Source organism: Mustela lutreola, chromosome 1 (assembly GCF_030435805.1).
Source record: "Mustela lutreola isolate mMusLut2 chromosome 1, mMusLut2.pri, whole genome shotgun sequence".
NCBI classification, from domain to species: Eukaryota; Metazoa; Chordata; class Mammalia; order Carnivora; family Mustelidae; genus Mustela; species Mustela lutreola.
This window is the reverse complement of record NC_081290.1, coordinates 280,161,704-280,185,051: the sequence shown is the minus strand read 5'-3', so window position 1 is coordinate 280,185,051 and position 23,348 is coordinate 280,161,704. Positions and strand designations below refer to the sequence as shown.

The 23,348-nt window shown below is 45.3% G+C and overlaps 1 protein-coding gene and 1 long non-coding RNA gene across 9 annotated transcripts; one reads left to right on the top strand and one right to left on the bottom strand.

The window, feature by feature from the left end:
• The first annotated feature begins 8 nt into the window (after positions 1–8).
• Positions 9–22,422, top strand: CPSF7 (cleavage and polyadenylation specific factor 7). Of its 8 annotated transcripts, none has more exons than XM_059143944.1 (10): positions 9–100; positions 716–834; positions 7,198–7,416; positions 8,245–8,348; positions 8,727–8,872; positions 11,772–12,186; positions 12,686–12,804; positions 15,011–15,179; positions 15,834–16,001; positions 20,364–22,422. In XM_059143944.1, the coding sequence occupies exons 2-9, from the start codon at positions 781–783 to the stop codon at positions 15,994–15,996; spliced, it is 1,389 nt and encodes a 462-aa protein (XP_058999927.1). In that variant the 5' UTR covers positions 9–100; positions 716–780; the 3' UTR covers positions 15,997–16,001; positions 20,364–22,422. The 8 variants fall into 8 exon arrangements, with proteins under 8 accessions (XP_058999927.1, XP_058999902.1, XP_058999911.1 ...); XM_059143919.1 differs by having other exon boundaries at positions 8,727–8,899; XM_059143928.1 differs by having other exon boundaries at positions 25–173; positions 8,727–8,899.
• On the bottom strand, positions 1,560–11,776 carry LOC131813624 (uncharacterized). Its single transcript, XR_009346881.1, has 3 exons — positions 11,649–11,776; positions 10,753–11,470; positions 1,560–1,868 (listed from the first exon to the last, which is right to left on the bottom strand). It is a non-coding gene; the product is annotated as an uncharacterized LOC131813624 (long non-coding RNA).
• Positions 22,423–23,348: the final 926 nt, after the last annotated feature.

Here is a 23,348-nt window from a genome sequence, read left to right as displayed (position 1 = left end):
CGTGTGACGCCAGCGGCGGGGGGGGCGGGACCTGGGGCCGAGAGCGGTTCGCGCGCTTCGGGCCTAGTCCGGACTCGCCGCCGCCGCCGCCATATTCCCGGTAACGGGGGCGCGCGGCCGTGGGCCGGCTGGGCCGGAAGAGGGCTCGGGGCCAGCGCTGAGACTGGGAGGGGGTCGGTTGAGTTTGGGGTAGCCGGAGTCGGCGGGCGGGGAGGGGTGCGGGCCTTTGAGGGAGGAGGCCGAGGGCGCCGGGCCGAGTCTGTGGGGAGGGAGCGGGGCGGGCCTAGTTGGGGGCGAGGACTAGGCCTGGGTGGGGAGCGGAGGCGGCTGGAGCTCCACGACCCGCGGGGACTCTAGCCGGGACCGCTTTGGAGCCTAGGCAGGTGCAGCGGGCTGGGGCTGCGGGCTTTGCCGCCGTCGTTCTTCCCAGCGCCGTCCCAGGGCCCCTAGGAGCAGAGGCCTGGACTTTGCCGTCGCGCCACGGGCAGCTGCGGCGCAACTCGGGTCGGGCCCGAGGGTGATGGGCAGCGAGCCCCGCGAGCCCCGGCGGCCTGGGAGAGCGAGGGGCGGCGCGAGGCCGGGGGCGGGGCGGAGCGGAGCGGGTGGACCGAGCTTGGGCTGCCGGGATGCTGCGTCTCTGGAGACGGGAGGTTGGCAACCATTGCTCTCCTCCTAGCCCGGGACCCTCATGCTCTCTAACTCTTGCCTCTTTCAGGATACCGCAGTGGCATCTTCCTTACTTCGTCCGTTCTCCGGGCTCGCGATCTTCCTTCCGGAGCCATGTCAGAAGGAGTGGACTTGATTGATATATATGCTGACGAGGAGTTCAATCAGGTGAGGGGTCATCGGGAGCGTTGGGATTTCCTGGATCTGCCGAAGAATCAGTTTCGTCAAACTTGCAGTGGTTCCAAGCTGCGGCAGGCCTTGGTAGGCCTGAACATCCCTCTATCGGGTCTAAAATTTTACTCTGTCACAGACTTTCAAGACGTTTGATCATTCCGCTTATGTTAATTTTAAGCTCCCAAGGCTTAATTTTACAGGCTTTAAAAGCAAATAAAAATTAGGTTTAATAGAATGGTGAATCAACCTGTGGAACTTGCTCCCCCAGGAGGCCAAACTTGGGTGTCCGTCTCCTCAAAGACTAACCACACTGAAAAATCACACTTAAGTTTGCTGTAGTATTCCTGAGGACAGTGTTGATACCTGTTCCTTTGCGGACCTTTTTTTTTTTCCCCTTTTGTGAGGGAGAGGTGGGAAGACGGGGAGAGACTCTTAAGTGCTCCTTGCCCAGTGCAGAGCTGATCACAACCCTGAGGTCACGACCTATGCTGAAATCAAGAGGAGGCTTAATGCCCTGAGCCACCCAGGCATCCCCGTTTGCGATTCTTTGAAAGGGCAGCTGGAGAAATTTGGTCCTCTTCTCCGTAAGATGGTGCAAAAACACAGTAGAAGACGGACTTTAGCATTTAATCGCAGCTTCATTCTGACTGTTTTGGGTCTGTCTTCCTTCTCTAAGTAGTTTGATTCTAGTGTTAAGAGGTACATAGGCATTTTGGTGAAATAAATTTTATTGGTGAATCCAATTGTTTTGAGGATAGAGGTAAAGGTATTGGATAAACCAGTTAAAAAGCACTTGTAGACCCCCTTATATACCCTGGGTTTGTTGGTCAGCTCTTTGTTATGTCAAGGAACATTATGTAATGATTTCCTTTGAAATGATAATCTAACATGTTGAGGTCAATCTCAAGAATGTTCCATAGTCTCTTTAAAACTTAATAATTATCTTGCCCAGATTGTTTTCAGTCCCATTTTTACTTGATTAAACTGGTTCTTCCCATTGGGTTCTTTCAGTGGGCATACATAAGGACCTGGAAAGAGGATAAAAAGATTAGAGAAAGTCCGTCCCCTGGTTAGACCTTGACTTTTATACAAGGCAACAGAGGTTTTATACATGTCATTTTCTTTACTTGGTAGAAGTATACATTTAACAGAAAACACATTGTCCTGTTTTAACGTGGAGATTTTAGAACACAAAAGTAGGACAGTATAGTGAGCTTGTACCCACCAGCGTCACCAGTTAATTTGTTTAATTGCCACTTTCCCGGTCTCCTCAGGTAAACTGAGTCTTCTACATGTGACTACCAGTTGACCTAAAAGTTACTACCGTGTGACTACCAGTTGACCTGTATTTAGGTCAACTGGTAGTCACATGTAGAGGACTCAGTTTACCTGAGGAGACCTGGGAAAATGCGGAAAAAAACTTGTTAAGTTCAAACAAGTCAAGTAATTATGGATGAAAAGAAAGATTTAGTATAGGAGTGTAGTTACACACCATTGTTTTCCGTTTACTTTGAATCAGATCTTTATTAGTCTTTACAAGTTGTGGGTTGCTTTTGTTTTGTTTTTAATACAAGACAGGAAGAAAAGAAGGAGGTTCTCATAGTATTTATTAATAATAAAAACCCTTCTTCCCCCTTAATTTCCTTCTCTGGGTTGATAACAATGTTGCTGATTCATTTTGAGAAACAGGCAGAATGGTGCAGGTCTAGCCACATTTGGTCTGAAAGAATGGAAGTCCATAATTTCTTAAGCAGTGTAAGTTGGAGGTTCTAGTCAAGGCGCAGGCCTTGTCTAGTGGTCACTGTTTTGTGAGGATAGAAGTCATTGGCCTCAATTGGTTTTATCTCTTCAGTTAGAAAAGGCTTTTTTGTGAGTTTAAGATAGGCCAAAGATGGCATGTGGAATCTAGTAGACATTTATACTGAACAGATAATATTTAATGCTTGGCACGGTGAAAGAAATATAGATTTTGAATGTTTTCTGTCCATTTGTGGAAGGTCCAGGAGGGGTGTCGCCCACTGCCCACCCCCCATCGCCCCCAGTGAATTAATTTTTGGTAAAGCTGGATTTAGTGTAGTTTGGAGGCTGCTAAAGAAATGATTAAAGTTCTGTTTGGCGGGGATTGTTAAAAGCAAGGTTGGACTGAAGGCAGCCAGTACAGATCGCATTTTAGAATGTTTTAGGAATATTAAGGATTCATCCCAAGCTGACCCATGCATGAGAACCCTGTCACATGTACTCGGCTCCCCGAGCAAAATGAACACAGTCCCTGGATGGAACCTGTGGTTCTGGCTCCCTGATCTCTTATGACATAGGCTGTAAAAGCCTCTTTTGCAGAGCTGCTTTATTCCTGTCACACTGGGAGTTGAAATTCACAGCTGCTCTCTTGGACTGGGGAGAAGCACTCTGAAAAAGTGAAAGCTGCCACTTTACTGAGTGTTTAGCCTCTTAAGGGAGACGCTTTGCACATTGCCCAATTCTGTTTGCCACTTCCATCAATGAGTGCTTATTGAGCAATTTCTGTTAGTGTCAGGACTAGTGAGCGAACAGGGACGAAATGGATCCCTGTGTTCAAAAGAGGTTCCATTCCTGGTAGTTGAGGACAGTGGATAGCAGGGAAGGAGGGCATACGGTGAGGACTAGACATAGTCATTATAAAGCCAAAAACTTTTTTAGAGCTTTTGTTACAATTAGAAGAACAATGGTATCAAATAGGTGGCTTTGAGAACAATAAGTCTTAGCTTTTCTTACTTCCCTCAGATATCAGGAAAAGGTGGTTGGAGGGTAGAAACACTGAGCATACAGGTGGAGAAGTTCTTATTTAAATTCAAAATTGCACAAGTTCTTTTGTATCTAAAAAGTTTCAGAGACCTAATTCTTTCTATGCTATTAAGCAAAATTTTTCTTGAGATTTTCATTTAGTTTTAAATACATACTTACTTTTTAATCTCCCTGGAATGAAACCTTCAGCATCAATGCATGTAAAACATTGTATTTTTCATTTAATTTGTAGAATTAGATTTTGCTTTAATCTAATTCAACACTGCATAATCACCAGCTCATATATGGTAATCAGAAAAACCTCAGGCCCTTAACCTGTTTTTCTGTTTTACCAGCTGAAGAAGTTAAAATGCATTGGTGTTGCAAGTAGATTTAAATCCAAACAGAACTTGATACGTTGTTTCTTCAACAGACTCCTCAACAGGCCTGCTCTGTGCATCAGAACAGTTCCCACCAACTTTTTTGAACCGAGGTTCTATGGCCCAGAGAAACCATTTGAATCTTGTGACAATTTTGGATTCATTGAATCCTTTTGTGCTTCTTAAAGTGGTAAGGTAATCCATATACAAGGTTCTTCAGGGCTTGAGTCTTTCGTGCTCTCTAAGGGTTCCTGAAAGAGTAGATTGTTGGCGTAGGCTTGCAGTCTGGGAGATTTCCTGGTGATGTGTGTGGTCTCTGAGCTGTCCGATCTGCGTGTTAGTTCACTGCCCAATTATCAGTGGTAATTTTGGTATTATAAATTTTAGACATGCATCTCTGAATCCCAGATACTGCCTGGAAGGAATTCCAGTTTGGTTCCACTGAGTATCCAGAATGGTGTGTTTCTTTATTCCCCTTTATGTTTTCCTTCAGAATCCTTGATTTAAATTTTAAAAGTGCCCTGGAGTGAAGTAGTGCTCTCTAAGGATTAGAACATCAGAGAGGATCCAGTGGTTTCCCTCTTTTTCCTTTACCTTGACCCATAAGGCATATCCCCATCCATATATATGTATATATACATCCATATATATGTATATATACATATAGTATATGAATAAGTGAATAAATGATTTTGTTTAAAGTTGCAGTTCTTTGAGACAAAAGGGCTATGAAGTATTTTACACTCATTGTATTTGTCAAATTTTTAGCACTTCATTTAATTTATTATCCACCCTGTGCTCTCTGATGTTCTCTTCTCTTCCTGTTCTTTACATACTCTTTTTATCCAAGATGCTTATTTATTTGTAATTTGACTACATAGAACAGTCTTTCTGTGCTCACTTGTCTTCATTCCTTTTCTTTGATTTTTTTTTAAGATTTTAGTTTTTTAATTTTAGAGGGAGAGAGCACATCAGCAGGGGAGGGTCAGAGGGAGAGGGAGACAATTTCAGTTAGACTCCACGCTGGGTGTAGAGCTCATGGGGCTCGATCACGAGATCACGACCTGAGTGGAAACCAGGAGTCTAACTCTTAACCGACGGAGCCACCTGGGTTCCACACTGCCCCCACTTTCTTGTTTTTAAATTCCCTCTAAAAAGTCTGTTTTGCCATTCCCTCTGATATTTTTACAAGGTATAAACTCTTCTCTTGTGGGGTTTTTTAGAGTATTTGTAGTATTTGAAATTATTTTTGCCTCAGGAAGTAGAATACTTTCCCCTTTCCTGTCAGAACAGTGATAATGCTATTTTTGTGTGTATGTTCTTCCATTGTACTTGAGATGAACTGAGAAACTAAAAGATGATTTCCAGAAGTTTGTGATATTATATAGGTCTAGGAATGAATTTTTTAGTGAGTCCCCTCTCTAGTCTCACTTTAGAATCTACAGTTCTTATGATGGAATTGAACAGAGAAAGTTACTGGAGCTTCCCGTCTTGAGTTGCATTGGAGGAAGTGCTCCCTTTCTTCAGGGAACTAGACAAGTTACTTAATTAGGTTTTTCCTTTATTCCTTTTTTAAAAATACAGCAATGATGTGAATGAGCTATAGTTCCCTTAAAACACTTTGAACATCTGTCTCTGTCATTTTGGCAGCATCATCTTTAGCACTGTTGGGATGTTTTAGAATATTACCTGAAAAAATACTCTCGATCCTTAACATAAAAAGAGCTCCTTGAGATAACATCACAAATCTGAAACATTAAGATTTCCTGGTAGTAGCTCTTATGGTTTTAGGACTTGGGGTATATGGTGTTAATTTGGCTGCTATAAGAAAATACCAAAAACTGGGGGCGCCTGGGTGGCTCAGGTCATGATCTCAGAGTCCTGGGATCGAGCCCCACATCGGGCTCTCTGCTCAGCAGGGAGCCTGCTTCCTCCTCTCTCTCTGCCTGCCTCTCTGCCTACTTGTAATCTCTGTCTGTCAAATAAATAAATAAAATCTTTAAAAAAAGAAAAAAAAGAAAATACCAAAAACTGAGTGGCTCATAAACAACAGATTTACTTGTCATAGTTCTGGGGACTGGAAGGTTGAAGTCAGGTTTGGGTGGCAGAGAGGGCCCTCTTCGGGTTGCAGAATGCCAGCTTGTATCCTCATGGATACAGAGCAGGGCAAACAAGCTCTTGGCTTGATGAGGTTCCACCCTCAAAACCTGGTCTAATTGTAATTCTTTCCCAAAGACCCCACCTCCTGATACCATCACATTGGGGAATAGGTTTCAACATAGCATTTTTGTGGGAACAGGCAAATTCAGCCCATGATAGCAATAAACAAGTAAACATAACACATAAAGTATACTTCGCATTATGTTTTTGGAGTACATGTTCATGTTGTAAATGCTTACTGTGACATAGCTTATGGTGTGGGTGTTTGTCCTTTTTTCTGACCCTTAGATTTGAGAGAACTTCACTGTTTTTGTGTATCCTTGAACATCTCTGGTGTTGCTCCGAAAAGTCTCTTATTTATTAAAAGAGTCACAGTAATGTATTGGAGCTGCATTATCATCCAAGAAATAGTAAGGGAAAATCTCCCAGAGTATTCTTTTCTCTTTTTAAAAAATGTTTCTTTGATGGTTACTAGAAAGATGGGTTGTTGAGTTTTAGAGCTTCTCTGAGTCATTTGTGTAAATCTGAAAGTTTAAAACAGTAGCTCTGATTGTTTTTTTGCATTCTGGGTTCTCACTTTAATATGCTTTTCCCCTGCTTTTTATTTCGAGATGAATATATTTTCATTAAATAGAGTAGTAACTTTTCTGTAACTCTTGATTTTGGAAATAGCACAAGATGTGGAAAATAAGTTTTCGTTAATCTTATATGTGGCCCTTCAGAAGCTGACCTCATTGACAACAGTAGCAGGTGCATCTTTATGCATTCTTAATTTGTTTTTATAATTATCATGTACCTTTTGATTCTTACAGTTGGCTGAAGCTGGAAACATTGCAGACTACTAACAGGGTCTTGAGAGAAAAACCTACAGAAGCATAATTCAATGGAATGGTTTTAAGTGAAAAATTACTCTTACCTAGTTTCCTAGAGTAGAACAGGGAAGTTTTTGTATGTTGTTTTATCAAGTATTTGACTGTGGATTCTAAGTAAGCTAGAATGAAACAGAATAAATCCAGTGGAAGGTCTGCAAACCCACCTTTGCCAACCCATCTCTTAGGACCCAGAGTTCAACAATACAGATCAGATTGACCTCTATGATGACGTGTTGACAGCCACCTCACAGCCCTCAGATGATAGAAGCAGCAGCACTGAGCCACCTCCTCCTGTTCGCCAGGAGCCGTCTCCCAAGCCCAATAACAAGAGTCCTGCGATCCTGTACACGTACAGCGGCCTCCGCAATAGGCGAGCTGCTGTCTACGTGGGCAGCTTCTCCTGGGTGAGCATGGGGAACCAAAAAGCCTTCTGGGTAGGCTGGAGGGAGAGCGCTGGGAGGTGATGGCATTTTCAAAAACCACTGTTGCACTGTTTTGTGCTCTGATGGGGTTGGATTTCTTTTTCCTGGGATCAGGTTGGATTGATCTCTGAAAGAGAACTATCCTGAGGACGTACTGGTGCCGAAGAAAGCAATAAGTGGGTAGTTGCTTTTTCTGCCATCTTGTTAATGCCCCTGACCCTGGGGCTTTATGTCTAGCAGGGTCATCTGTGGGATGAGATTTCAGAGTGAACACCTTGAACTCTTGGTGGTCATTCGATGGTCCTTTGATAACGATGGGTGACAGGGATCAAAGACCTTGATAGTTTTAGTATATTCAGGGTAGGTGGCCATTGTTGTTTTGCAAAAGTGACAGACATGTTTTGAGGCTGGTGGAGGGAGGGTCCAAATTAGGAAATGTACATACTGAGGGAAAAGTCCTGACAGTGGTCAAACTGTAGCCTGCTAGGTCTCTCACTAAAAGCTGTTAGTAATCATTGTTTTAACTCATGACAAGGTAGCCCAAATGGCGGTCAGAGTTAAAATAGGTTTTAATTTTCTTAATCTCAAAAGATGGGGATTAGGAAGGGAGTGGGGGGCTTTGGAATTCTGGGTGGGTGAGGGTAATCAGAAAAGCCTGCACTAATTGAACTGTTGATGGGCTCTTGGGTTTCTGTGGGAGGTCATGGCTGTGACTAGAATCCTAGGTTTGGGGAAAGGGTTTGGAACATTCTAGGTGGGGAGGGGGTGTAGCTCTTGACATTTCTTCCTTTTCCATCTTGCCGGCCCCAGTGGACCACAGACCAGCAGCTGATCCAGGTTATTCGCTCTATAGGAGTCTATGATGTGGTGGAGTTGAAATTTGCAGAGAATCGAGCAAATGGCCAGTCCAAAGGGTGAGGTCTGGATTTGAGAAGTCCCTTTTAGTTTGTCATCATTAGGATAACAGATCTATGATGTATTTTGGCCCTGGATTTTAATCCCTCTGACCCCTGGCCCAGGTTACTGCCTTGGTTTTGACAGACCACCTTAGAACGGGGACCTAGCTGCAGTGTAACAATGTCCATCCATTGAGGGGCGAAAAGAACTAATTTCTGATTCCAAATAATAGGAAGATACAGACTGACACCTTTTCATTGGTGCTGGTTTTGTGTATGTTGTATTAGCAAGGAGTTTTTGCTTTACCCATTTTCACTAAAAGTGGAAGAGAGTTTCTTTGTTCCTCTCTTGCTTGGCTGGTAGATCTCACTCATTTTTAATTTTTCTTCCCCAAGGTATGCTGAGGTGGTGGTAGCCTCTGAAAACTCTGTCCACAAATTGTTGGAACTCCTTCCAGGAAAAGTTCTTAATGGAGAAAAAGTGGACGTGAGGCCGGCCACCCGGCAAAACCTGTCACAGTTTGAGGCACAGGCTCGGAAACGTGAGTGCGTCCGAGTCCCAAGAGGGGGTACGTGGAGACCATCTGTATGAAGGGGACAATTTTGTGGGTTTGTTTTCTGTGTGCGGGTTTGTTTTCTGTGGTGTGGGCTCTGCCTCCGGTGTGGAGGAGTTGGGGGAAAGGGGTGGGGGTGGAGGGGGTGGGGGGGTTGGTAGCATGGGCAATTAGTAGACCCAGAAATGAGGCTGTGTACAAAAAAAAGCCCTGCGCTGAGAGGTAGGTTCCGGGTTATAGTCTGGTTCTGCCACTGACTCATTGTGTCACCTTGGGGAAGTCACTGTACTGCTTAGGGCCTCTTCCCCTCTCTGAAATAGATACATGATGTTTAAAGTTCCTGTCAACTTTAAATTATGTGGTTTTGTGTAAAAAATCAGTGTATAAGTGAATAGGCTTAATTGTAACATGTGTTCTTTGTAAATTAACAAGCAGCCACCCTAATGTGCAGGTAATATTTGTAAAGATGGCTATAATCTTATCATAAACATGTGCTGGAAGGGTGCTTTGTAAGAAAGCAACCAAAAGGTATGTTGGAAAAGAAGAGTTTAACAGTATTTCTCCAGCACTGTCCAGGGGACAGGGTGCCCATTCAGTTACCTGATGTTTTAATCTGCTTGGCAAGTATTTCCTACTAATAAAGCTGCATTACACGACCTTAGCTTGATGCTAGTTTCCCTGAGTTCACCTTACTCCCATTGTTCTGATTCTGTACTCACCAAGCCACCTTCTGATACTAATTTGGTTTCCCAACTAGGCTCTCCTACTGGGAAGAGAATGCGCTGACCAGCCGACACAAGTATTCCGGTCTGCTTGGCAGTTATATTTCTCATTGTAAATTAATAAATTGGCATTCTGGTTTATGAATCAGTCTCTTGTGAGTTTGGTTAGTGTGAATCAATTTTCTAGGGTACAGTCACCCCTGGGTGAACTTCTAAAGTCGAGTTTCTGAATCTGCGAAACATGAGGACCAGACCTTGGATTTTCCTAACCTCACAAGGTGCAGCCACCCTGCAAGGCCTTGTCCGAAGCAGCAAACTGTCTTTTCTTTCTTTTCTGACAGTGAGGGTGACGGGTGGGGATCGTGGGGAAAGTGTCATCACTTGCATTCTGTCATTTCTTAGGTTCTGCTCTCAAAATAGTGCTTTGTATTGATCGGGTGGTCCACTGGGATCTTGTATTGATTGATTGAAGGTGGAGATAGGCCACGTCTCTCTTGCATAGGAACAACTGTTGTTCTGACTGGATTGAGCGCCTAGATGGTTATAGTGTGAACTCCCATTGCTCTGGGTTAAAAGGCACATACTTTTCTTCTTTAACAGCTTGAATTTTCAAGTTCTTCTGTTTCAGAGCTTTTGTATGATTTGACCCTTTTCTGACTTTCCTAAGCTGCATAAATGTACACAGTTGCATTAGGGATAGCATTCCTACTTGCGCTTAGCTGTTTACTCCTCGGTGTTCCCTTTCTTTGCTGAAATGATGGCAGTGACTGAGTGGTGGTTTTCTGCTCTGTCGCATAGTACAGTACTAAGTACAGCTGGTGGACTTCTCTGCTTAAAAATGGTTGCTCCTCTTGGGATTGTAGCCATAGATACAAAACAGAACCCTTGCACAAGTAGGAAGAGTAGCTAGGAAGATGGCTAACTTTCAGAGGATCCCACTTGCTAATACCTCTTTCTTTGGTTTGAAAGAACTCAGGGAAAAAACAGGTTGCCGTGTGGATGAGACATGAAGCACAAGTGTGCCATGATCGGCACCAGTGATAAACCACAGAGGACAAAGCGAGATGTTTGCTGAGATGATGGGTCCCCCCCATGCCGGAAACTGGAGTTGGGTTTACCAGCAAGTATAGTTTTAGGAGCACTCACCTTTCTGTCCACATTTGACTGCCAACAGCATCTCTCCGCTTCCAAGACTCCTAAGGCCATGGGATTATGTTCTTTTGGATTCCACATGAACCAGGCTTGGAGTACACTGTTAAATTGGCGAGAGTGAACAAGTTTAACTGAGTGACTTGACAATGGCCAGCCATATCCCCAGCTGTAAACAAGCATGTGTGAGCCCCTCTTGTGCCCAGCACCATACCGGCGTGCTGTGGTGATCCTCCTGTGGGGTACAATGTTTGGGCCATTGAAATACAGTGGGAGTTCCCCAAATAGGAGGCTTTTGTTGTTGTTGTTGTTAAACTAAACTTTTACTAGGAGTCCCTGCTGTCGGCTGTGCCATCTGCTCCGTCTGTGGGCACATCTTATCTTGGCTTACCTCCCATTTTCTCTCTACTTCTCACTTGACCTCTAGGCTTCTGTGGCATATGTCTCTTCCCCATCCCAGTGACAGTTTTGGTATGTGGATGGGGGAAGTATCTATCCCCTGCCCTTCTCTCACTTATCCCAGATTCCCTGCAAAGAGAAAATTCCAGGTGCCCAGTAGGATAGTACTGATCTCAGGTCAACTAGTACTGGTCAAAGGAGAGAGGCCCTGAACCTCTTGATCAGGGACGGGTGATTTCACATCTGCTTGAATCCGCCAGAAATGTAATGAACATTCTTCCCAACAGTGTCATTTTCTCATGGGTTAATTAGGATCCTGCATTTAGAAATAGAAAACAAATCGAAGGATAAATTAAGTGTGAAGCACAAAGTTCTAGATAAAGAGCATTCTTTGATATGGAATTGGTGATAACTGCGTTCTGGGTTTATGAATTAACTAACTTGCCTCTGCCCTTTCTTTCTGAGGCCAAATAAAAAGGAGTAGATGATTTTACCTTCTTCCTCAGGTGCCTGTCGCCTTCTTCAGTATGGTGTCAGAGGACTGTGGCTGAAGGATCTGGTTCCATGGGTACATGTAAAGGTTTGGGCAGTAACGTTAGTTCTGTTTTCCTTCATAGGAATACCTCCTCGGGCCCATTCCCGGGATTCTAGTGATTCTGCTGATGGACGGGCCACACCCTCTGAGAACCTTGTACCCTCATCGGCCCGTGTGGATAAGCCCCCCAGTGTGCTACCCTACTTCAATCGCCCTCCTTCAGCCCTCCCCCTGATGGGTTTGCCCCCACCCCCAATTCCACCCCCTCCTCCTCTCTCCTCAAGCTTTGGGGTCCCTCCTCCTCCTCCTGGCATCCACTACCAGCATCTCATGCCCCCTCCTCCTCGATTACCTCCTCATCTGGCTGTACCTCCCCCTGGGGCTATCCCACCTGCCCTTCACCTCAATCCAGCCTTCTTCCCCCCACCAAATGCTACAGTGGGGCCTCCACCAGATACTTACATGAAGGCCTCCGCACCCTATAACCACCATGGCAGGTAAGGACTATCTTGTTCCTTTCAGATCTGAGCCAGGTATAGTAGGGTATACCATGTGTTAAGCATTTTATTCTCCCAGGGGAAGTGAGTGTGAATTCTTGTGTTCTCCCTTGTGGAAACTCTCTTGTCATAGTATTGAGTCCTGGGAAATAGTTAACCATCTGTTAGATAATGTTTTTTATTTGGTGTTTCATTTGCATCTAAGTCTCTTGACCCAAACCATGTCTTCCGCATCCGTTTTTAAGGAGCTTGATTAAATCAAGTGCTGTATGTGGCTGTTAGGGTTTCAGTGAATGTCTAGCGCTATCAGGTCACACCAGAATTACAAAAGAATATGTTGTAAATGCTGTCCTTGAAGAGAATGTGAACACATAAAACGTGAGCAGGCTGAGAAGCGTGTAAGACATTATATAGGAGAGCGTGATTAATACTGTATGGTAGGATCTGGTAAAGATAATAAGAAGTGTGGGCAATCAGGAATGGTGTTATTTCTGTGCAGCCGAGATTCGGGCCCTCCGCCCTCTACAGTGAGTGAAGCAGAATTTGAAGAGATCATGAAGCGAAATAGAGCAATTTCCAGCAGTGCCATTTCCAAAGCGGTAGCTGGAGCCAGTGCAGGTAACTCACCCTTAACCTTTGCCATTTTCTCCTTACCTTTAGTTTTTCCATGTTTTGTCATTTTCATTGGCAAGAAGTTCAGCAGGATAAAATTGGAGCACTGTTAGATTCTCTAGAGTGGCACATTTTGGGTAATATATAGCCTGCTTGAACGGCTTTGGGGAAGCTCTAGTGGTGTTCGTCTGTATCCAGACCTGCCCCATGAAGACAAACTTAGTGACTAGATTATAAATAACTAATAGTATCTGATTGTAGTTTTTGTTGTAGAGTGAAATGCCTGGCCTTGTGGAGATCTCAGTGGTTCATCAGTGGACCTAGTGTCTTCGTAGTACCTAGTATAGATCCCAGGTTTTTTTAGGACTGATACCCCAACTAGATGTGGTTTGATATGGAATCTCTTTATATATTTGGGGTCTAGACAGAACTGCTGGCCTCTCTGTAGCCTATCCTAGAAAGAGGCAAGTCTGTTGGGTGTCATCGTAAGACATAGGATGCCCTTACAGCTAACTTCTGCCCTGCTGTCAGTACTAAGTGGGCAGAACCAGAAGCTGTGACTCGGAGAGCCCTGGCATGGAATCTTTGGTTCTTTATAGGGTTCTGGTCCAAGTTTCACATTATGATATGAGTCATACTCGCTTCCTTCTTGTGAGTTTCCCACATTAATGTAAATGTAGACTGTCAGATCTCCTAAGAAGTAAGTTAACACTAAATATTACCATCTGTTTTCTGTAATTTCTCATCTTTGGCTGCAAAATTTGAATCCACAGAGTAGGTTAAAGACAGGAAATACATGTATTCTCTCTCTTTTTTTTTTCCCCTCCAGAAAACTTTCATTGACATCTGAAGGATTTTTTAATTAGAAAGTAATCTGTGCTCATTTTAACAAGTCCAATATACAAAGGAGTATAAAGGAAATAGTCGTTGTACTTCCTTATCAGCTCCTTCACTTAGAGAAATCAGTAATTGAATTTCTATCTCCCTTCCTTTTTGTTCTCATTTAAGTCACTCAAACCACAAATACTTAATGAATGCCTACAAAATAAGCAGAAATTCCCCATCCCAGGAGAGCTGACATCCTGGTGTTCCTGGACCGCCACAGAATCAAAGTTCCTCCACAGTTTCTGATCTTTCCTCACGGCCCTGCACAGGGGAGGCTGCCAGTCCTTATCCCTGGACCCCTGTCTGGTTTCATGCTTTCCTCACATTACCTTCTGTCTGGATGTGCTAGATTTAGCTTGGGAAAGCATTCTGCAAGTACCCAGCCCCTGACCACGATCCCTGAGCCAGGCACTTGCTCACCTTTGGGGAATGAAGGGGCTAGTTCTTGATGGCAGCATAATTTAAAAAATACATACGTATGAATACACTCCACATATAGACGTGTTAGATATACGTTACATATACATGTGTACACATCTGATTATAGATTCAAAATAATTCAGACTTAGAAACGTACTGTGGTAATTAATAAAAGTCTATACAAGGACCACCACCAAGACCACCTTCTACAATTTAGTGTCTGTCCCTCATATTTTTTTTTCTGTGCATATGACAACATACATAGAATTTTTATTCCTTTTACAAAAATGGAATATTGTTTTTGCAGATTTTTAGAAATTAATATATTCTGGACATCTGTCAATATATAATAATACCTAATTTTATCGAGCCCTTACTGTGTGCCTGGCACTGTGCTAAGCGCTTTACGTGGATTACTTTGTTTACCTGTAGATGTATTGTGTGCTTTTTAACAACTGTGTAGTATTTTATAAAACCAACATCCCATAATTTATATAGCACCCTACTGAGGGAACTTTTAGGTTATGTCTAATTTTTTGATAAAGTAATGCTGAAACAACATTGTTAAGCATACATACTTGTGAACAGAAGTAGAATATTCTTAGAATTGCTGGGTCAGAAAGTATGCACATTGTTTATTGTAATGGCTATTGTCAGATCACCCTCAGACCACCCTGCTCCGGTTTGTACATCCACTAGCAACATCCGAGAACCTCTGTCTGATTGCAGACCGGTGGAATATAGGTGCCGTCTACTCTTCTACCTGCCACCTAAGCCTCATCCATCTTACCATGGTTCTGTGGGACAACTAGTTACTCTTGCTTTGTGTCCTCCTGAGTTCTCCTTTCGGTCCAGTTAGTTTACTGCCTCTGCTCATCCTTGGCCTTTCCCATCCGTCCCCTGTCAGGGGATTACAGTGACGCGATTGAGACGCTGCTCACAGCCATTGCTGTTATCAAACAGTCCCGGGTCGCCAATGATGAGCGTTGCCGTGTCCTCATCTCCTCTCTTAAGGACTGTCTTCATGGCATTGAAGCCAAGTCCTACAGTGTGGGTGCCAGCGGGAGCTCGTCCAGGTGAGTTGTTGGTTGCTTCAGCAGCCTGCTAGCCGCAAGCAGCCCTCTTCCAGGGATTGGCAGGGGGAGGAAGAGAGCCCAGGGGATCTGGCAAGGCCCTGGCTGGAAGAGCCGGCCTCACCCTGGTGTCTTTAAGGGAACGGAATTAATCAAGCATCTGCATCAACACATGTCGTAACGTCTGCAGTCCGTGTTGTCACCCAACACGGTGAGGCAGCGGGCTGTTTAGGAATATAGACTGGTGGATAGTTAAGAACGTGGGCTTTGAAGCCATACGTGCTTGGATTCAGATCTAGTTTTGCTCCCAAGTACTTGTATGGCTTTGAGTATAGCAGTCAGTCAGCTTTCCAAACACTCTTCTCGTCTTTGGAAAAGGGACAATAGCAGTACTTCTCTTACAGATCTATTGTAGAGATTAGGTGAGATAAGCATGTAAAGCTCCTAGCACTGTGCCTGATGCATTAGTAAGATCTCAACACATTTGACTGCTACTATTTTCCCAAAAAAAGACTAGCAGTCCTCAAAGAGCTAACATTCTCAGACATTGGGCCCATAGTAGAAAAGTGGTTCAAATACCGGAAGACACGAAAACACAACACTCTTGGAAGGCATGTGGTAGGTTCTCCGAGTGAGGCTGAAGGATCTTTCTAATAGGAAAAGACATCGGTCCCGAGAGAGGTCACCTAGCCGGTCCCGGGAGAGCAGCAGGAGGCATCGGGACCTGCTTCATAATGAAGATCGGCATGATGAGTATTTCCAAGAAAGGAACCGGGAGCACGAGAGACACCGGGATAGAGAACGGGACCGGCACCACTGAACAAGGTGGGACGAAGCCCCGCTGCTGGCTGTGGGCGATCTTATAAAGGAAAAAATACTGATCATGAAGAGTCTGCTCTTTTTGAAAGCGAATTAAGAGAAAGGGAGGACTTTTTGACTTAGGTAACAGAAAATTGAGGAGGGCAGATTTCCTGCTCTTCTTGCTTGTTTGGAGAAGTCTCACCCTGAAATGGACCTGAGATTGAGCTGGTTTTGTCTCTTGTCCGCCTTAACTGGTATCTGAGAGACAGTTTGGCGTCCGGGCTGAGAACACAGTGTCTGCTGGCCGTGTTGCTTTGTTCTTCAGTTTCCTCATTTGTAAGTGAAGATAGCACGAGCAGCTGTCTCCCTGAATTCAGTGAGACAATCCGTCTGGAGCATTAGCACTCCTGGTACTCGTCACATACCAAGTTCTCAGTAGACGATATCCAGTTATATCTTCACCCCACTAAACTTGCAAGGTGTTTTCAGGAAATTGACCAGGACAGAAAAGTAAGACCACTGCCTACTTGTAGGTTTTTGTGGCACTACATGAATGATTTTTAAGAATTAAGATCTATTAAAAGGATACTGAAACTCAGGATGCTTTAGGAGAAAGCTGATCTGGAAAAATAATCATGTTTAATAATATAGAGACTGTGTGGAGGGTATTTCAGTGGAAGGATATATTTGTTTGGGGAACAAAAAACAAAAGCAGAAGAGTTGTAAGTGGAACTATATTAACTCAGGTTATGGAGAAGTTGAGTTAGGCTTGGCTGGGTTCGGGGGCTCCAGCTGTGTCCTCAGGACTTAACCCCTCCGCATCCCTCAGCTCTGCTCTTTCTCTGTCTTCATCCTCAGACAGGCCTCAGTGGTTGGGGTGAGGGAGGGGTGGGGGGAAGGCACCACAGCCCCATCATTCTATCCTACCGATTTAGCTATCCCAACTGAAAGCTCCCAACAAAATTTGTTTCTAGTATATAAGCAAGCAAGAGTAGTTTTGATTCTGTTTCTCTGGAGACCTTTAAAAGCAGTCTAGACTCTGGCTTGGTTCTTGGAAGCTACTGCATGACCCAGATGACTTTAGTATCTCATCTTGACTTTGGTTCCACATCAGGTGTGTTATGAAAATGTCCTCCGTGTGTGTGTGTGTGTGTGTGTGTGTGTGTGTGTGTGTGTGGTTTTTGCAGTTTGGTTGAGCTGAAGAGATAGTGACTGGCAGGAGGGTGAGGAGCGAGAACGGCTCTCCACCATGCCTTGGGGTGGCTAGACAGGTGAATGGATGAAGACAGGAAGAGAGACCCTTCCGCTCCCTGGGAAGGCCAGGGTAGTTCACCAGCAGTAGCCGGACTGTAAACAGAAAGTGCAGTGTTTGGCCTACTGACAGCGTCCTAACAAGAAAAGAGTTCTGTCCTGTTTTCCTGCCGCCCTTTACTTTGTTGTTTGGCATTATCTGCCATTAATATCCATTAATATAAGCAGTTAGAGCTGGAAATTTCTTTTTACCTTCTTTAGGTGGTGAATGAGTGGGAAATGAGAAGTTAACATTTTTTACCTGCCTGCCTTCTCTGTTCTTAAACCACTCGTTTATTCCACAAAATTTTAGAATGCTTGATGTCACGGAAATCTAAGCTAATCCATATAAAATCAACAGACTGTGCGTTCTAGATACTTCTTTCTAGGTTTTGCAAACAGGTTGAGATTGGGGAGGTACCCATGTATCTCCAGGGCTCTAGGGCGAGTGGAACTCACAAAAAGCTCTGGCCTAATTCGGCCTCCGGGTGGGTGGGAGGGTGAGTATCAGGGTAAACCTCTGTTCCTGTCTCATCCCTTCTGTGGCACCAGCAGCGTTTCCCTGCTCTTGTTTGAGCTGGCACAGCTGCTAGTGTTGCTGTGGGTCTGGGGCCACCCCTTCCTTAATCCTGCTGCTCACAATGTGGGTCCTTCTGAGTGGAAGAGACTAGAATAGTGACCAGGGAGGTGTTTGTCCGTGCAGAGCATGAATTACAGGCTCCGGGGCCACTTTCCCTTTAGCAGTTAGAACATAGAACTGCATGTCACAGTTCCTGGCAGCTTTGCTTCTAATAGCCTTTTGACAGAAGTTGTGAGATCCACTGACAATTAGTATTTTGGGGACTGAACATCTGAACCTGAAACAGGAGCCGTCATTTTGCTCATTTCTTCTGCCTGTAAAATGGGCTTTTTTTTCCATTATGAGGGTGATGCACTTTGGATAACTCTGAAAAACCTACAACCCAGTAGTTCCCAGAAAACAGTCATTTGGCTGGTACAGGCCTATGACAAGAGGAGGAAAAGGGAACTCTGAAACAGGTTTTTTGGGTCCCCATGTTTTATCCTGTAGATATGTTGCTCATTCCTTCCAGATAACTAGTCCAAAAGAATTGCATCAGGCACCCCAAAAATGTCATTTTCTCACATCTCATCTTAAGGACTCTGCATTCTATCTGCAGTCACCAGGTCCTGACATAGGACGTCTCATGTTGGGGAGATGGTGCCTGGGCCCATTTAGCTGGAGAACTGTGCAAGCTCTGTGTACGACATGTTTTAGTTAGAAAATACTAGGGTTCATATTGTATGGACAGTGTTCCCTGAGAGCCAAAAGGTGTGTCTGTCTGGAGGCAGCAGTACGGACAGCAAACTTTTCTGTCCCTTCTGCCTCAGGGTGGACACCACCACTAGGACACAGTCTCATTGGCCACTTGGGCTTCTGCCTGCATCCAGACATTACCACCTAATGTATCCACAGGCTCTAAAAACTGGGTGCTACAGTTGACTTTTCCTGATGTACTAGTTATCCTGTGTTTTGTTTTGTATGGACCGTTCCCAAACTACATCTGTTTTCAGGTATATGTGTGTATGCCTTGGAATTTGAGGATATCCTTAGGTAATATGTGGCTTTGGCTTCAACTTCTCGTGGTTCTTGGCTCATTATTTGGAGATATTATCCTACTTAAGATATAATCATTCTCACCTCATTCCTTTCCTCCTGGTCCAAGGAAAACTAAACATTGTGTTCAGTTTTGATCCAGTGCGCAAAGATTGAGAAACACAGATGGGGTGGAGTGGAGAGGCACAGAAGGCTTCGGTTTTCCCTCACAGGAAATGAGACAGATGCCTGCAGTATAGGTGTTTAGAGAAGCCGGAAGGCAGTGGCCTCTGTAACAGATTCTGGGAATCCGAAGCGGAAATCTTGCCATTTCAGAACATCAAAGGATTGGGCAGCTTGTGGATTCTCCCCCCACCCCCTTGGATAGCTCCCCCAGGTTACAGAAGAGCACCCCATAAAGTGAGCATTTGTGTGTAGGCTGTGTTGTGGGTTTGGCCTTTAGCGGAAGTCACAAGCCTGAATTTAATCTCCCTTTCTCTTGTTACCTAGGACTTCTGTTTTATGCGGTCAGATTGACCAGGCCGCTTCCCAGCTTACTGATGCTGCCACACTGGAAAAGGGCTGGGCGTACCAGGGACCTTAAGTTTGGTAGACATGTAGTGAGTGGCTTTAACAGTGTCTTAATGTTTGGCAGAAGTTCTTAATTGTGCTTTTAGGTTTCTTGAATGGGGACTACTGGTTCTTTCATCTCCATGCTCTGCTTTCTGTTCCAGCCTGGCCAGATAACTCTTGGTATTAGGCTGTTTCTTGGTCCCTCACTCAAAGCTGTTGTCTGGGGAAACACATAGAATCCCTTGAGCTTTAGTACAGGTTAGAAGATCCCCGGCCCCTTACGTGTATGCACGCACATGTACTTGCAAGAACACTGTTTGGAGTCTGTTTTAAACAGGGCTTCTTGGAGAGAAAAGTTTAGTAGGAGTTTCCTGTGTAAGTACATGCTCCCTGCTAGGGCCTCTTGGGTGTTTGGGGTGAACGGATTTGGTTATATGCACACTTATTTTCTTACCATTGGACCTCCCATTTCCAGATTTTTACCCCTCCCCTTAAGGTAAGCTCTGACTTGCTCAGAACATTTTCTGAAATGGTATTTAAGTTCCCTGCGATATTTCCTTATCGCGACTCTCCTTGGATTGTTGTAGTTTCCATACTTCTCTGGGCAAAGTCTCCTTTTCAGTCAAACTGCTTTGAAACTTTGTTTCATTGTCTGTTCTCCCCTAACCTTAAAGTGTGAGATGTCACTGCTTTTTTCTCTCTACTCACTGTAGCTCCTGCAACCATTCCCTCACTGCGCACAGTGCCAGACACCCCCAGACAATCCTGCTTTCTTTCCTTCACTTCCCCAGGCTTGCGTTCTGTCTGTGTATATACCCTACTTCATACATTGTAACTTCAGAGGAAGCCAGTTGTAACTTGCGTAAGCCCATCAGTCAGAAGGTAACCGCTAACGTGTGTTTTCTTTTCTTCTGATGTTCTCATTGCAGGAGTCTGGTTGGAAGCAAATGTTTTTTTAATGGACTTGCATCTCCTCACCTTGATCAGGACTAAAGGACGGAGGCCACTCCACCCCTCCCCCTTCCTCCAAACCCCTCACCCCCTTCAGACACCCAGGGAATACCCTCTGCCCTACAGGACTGAAGACTGCCTGGCAGCCCTCCCAGTCCCACCCCTCCTGTTTGTCAGGGGAAGGAACCTGAAGACTTTGTGTGGTTGGGAGGGCTGGCAGACAGGAAGAAAACCTGTCAGGCCCCTGGTCTCCACAGAGAATGGTGCTTTGTCCAAGAAAACGTAGGAGTTTCTGATTCTCCAGGAGCAGTTCAGTGGTGAGGCTGATAGGAAGACTTTCTTCCCAAAGAAAACAGATCCATGCAGGATCTGGGAGAGTGACTGGGTGTGCCAAAATATGCCCAGGCTCCTGCCCTCCGCACGAGGCTTGGTGGGGCCAAGAGGGTCCAAACCCCTTGCTAACATACCACTTCTTTGTTTAACTCCTTTACCTTCCCAGCCCTTTGAGGAGGGACTCTGAGAACAGAAATTCCCTTACGAGAAGCTTCTCCTGTTCTTGCTTTTCCCTCTTACATATTGACGGTTCGTTTCCCTGACCTCCCAGAGGGCTGAACCTTCCCACCTCCCTGCTGCCCGGCCGCCTCAGTGGACTTGCCCCTCCTAAGTAGAGAAGGCCCCTGAGGTTGCTTGCTGCTGGGGAGCCTGGCAGAGCAAGTTACCACCCTCTGCTGCTTCGTGCTTGGTTGCCTCTTGGAAGAACTCGCTGTACTAGGTGTTCCCTTTCCTGGGGCTTTTTCATTTCACACGTGGAGCCCCTCCCCCAAGAAGGCTGCTTCCTTGTTTTAGAGGAAGCTACTGCCCTTGGGAGACGGGGACATCGGACCTCAGCAGTGAAGAACCCTTGCGAACTCCAGGAGCGGGAGGACGGAGGCGGGTTGGGCAGGCTGTGGCCTACTTCCATAGAGGCTTTCATTTTTCAGGTTCGATGTGAGCATGGGCTTGCATCCCCCAGGTACATACCTATTTTACTCACTGTGGGAGAACCTGGCACTAGCAGGCAGGTGAAGTCACAGATTTGGTGTCTTCCCACCTTTTGACTGTTGATGTATTAATCGTTCCCCTCGCTCAGTGTGGAGGTGCTTCCTACCTCTGATGAGCGAGGAGGAAGTGGGGCCTGACTCAGGTGAGCTCAGCTAGAGTTCTAAGGACCACCACTCCGGGGGCCATGTTCTACACGGGCAAATGGAATTGCCTTTCCCAGAACATCCAAGTTGTGCTGTGGTTGCTGCCGCAGGTAGCTGCAGCAGCAGAGTCCTGCGGTACCCGTGGGGCGACGGCTGCTGCCTCTGCGTGCATGTACGGGGCACATGACATCTAACGGGAGAAGAGACGTGGCATGTGAGACGCAGGGTCCCCCGAGACCCTCTGGCTCAGAGGGGAGAGACTGAGTTGGACCGGAACCCTTCCTCTTCCCTGCACGTTTCTGACGTAGCCCTCAGTCCGTCAGTGAGGGGGTCCCCCCAGGGTTGGAGAGGCACATTCCCTTGGGACAGAGGCTACATGTTTGTAGCTTTTTTCCCCTTGTCCCCAACCCCATCCCCACCTCCACTTCAGAACATGGCCCCCCGCCCGGCTGGCCAAGTGTTAAGTGATGCGCTTATCCTCGAGAGCAGCTCCGGGTGTCTTTTTAAAATGTAGAGAAAACCAAGTAAGGTGACAGTTTAAGGAAAAGAAAATATATAGAATACCAGAAAAGCCGTTTACCCGGAGAATTTTTTCTCCCCATTTTTGTTTTGTTTTTACTCAATGACACAAATTTTAGTTCTATTTCCTGATAGCAAAAGGAAAAAAAAAAAACCCAGCCCTCAAAAAGGCCAAGGCCCCGTCCCCCTGTTGTCGGTGATTTGTTTGTCTTTCTGATAGGTTGAAAATTGTGTAATAAACTTGATGACGCTGTCAATCTTTTATACTGCATTGTATTTTTTTCCTTTTGTAACAAAATATTTTTAAATAATAAATGGGGTGTGAGCTGTTTTATGGATTCTGCATTGAATAGCTTTGTTGAGGTATTTGGGACCTGGGCCGGGGCTGACGTAGAGGCTCTGGGATGGCACTGAAGCCCCGAGTTCGGAGCTGGAAGCGCCGGCCGGGCGTGTGGCAGCCTGCGCGACTCTAAGGGGCCTGGAGCGCAGGTCTTTGAAGCGCCCCTTGAGGGTTAGCTTGCTTCCTTAGCCAGCTAAGCTAAGGGAAGAAAACTTCCACGTTGTCCTTTGTCCTTCAGGATTCCTAAGGTTTGTTCTCCGAGTAAATGCCCTCCCTTTACAGTTCGCTTCTGATGTTCTCAAGTTCAGGAAGGGAAGGCTCCTCTGCTCGGAGTCTGGAAGTATGCCTGCCAGTGCCCGCTGTGAGCTGAGAACCAGAGCTGTCCTGCCTTTCACGCAGTGTTGTTTGAAGAATCCAAGAGAGCAACGTGAACATGTTTTGGAAACTGTAATGCTGTCTAAACTTTAGGAAGTACAGATTAGAAAGTTTAGCAGAGTGTTGTGGGTGGGCTCCTTGGAATTACAGAAAGCTTCCGGCTTTTCAAAGAGCCAGATGAATCAAGACAAGTGTTACATGTACAAAAAGATGAACAAGAGACCAGGTGGTACATAATGTGTACTGGGACCTGCGAAGGCAAGATCAGCAAAAAAACAAACTTTGGGGGGGAGGGAGAACCCCAGAAGCTGACAACGCACAGCATGAGGGAAATAGGAGTGTGCTCTCAAGGCAGGTTCCGTGGTCCTGTGCTGCCTATTCCAGCAAGCCCCACTTCTATGTGAAGTCTAGAAATCTACTACTTCTTTTTTTTTTTTCTTTTAAGATTTTATTTATTTATTTGACAGAGAGAGATCACAAGTAGGCAGAGAGGCAGGCAGAGAGAGAGAGAGAGAGAGAGGAGGAAGCAGGCTCCCTGCTGAGCA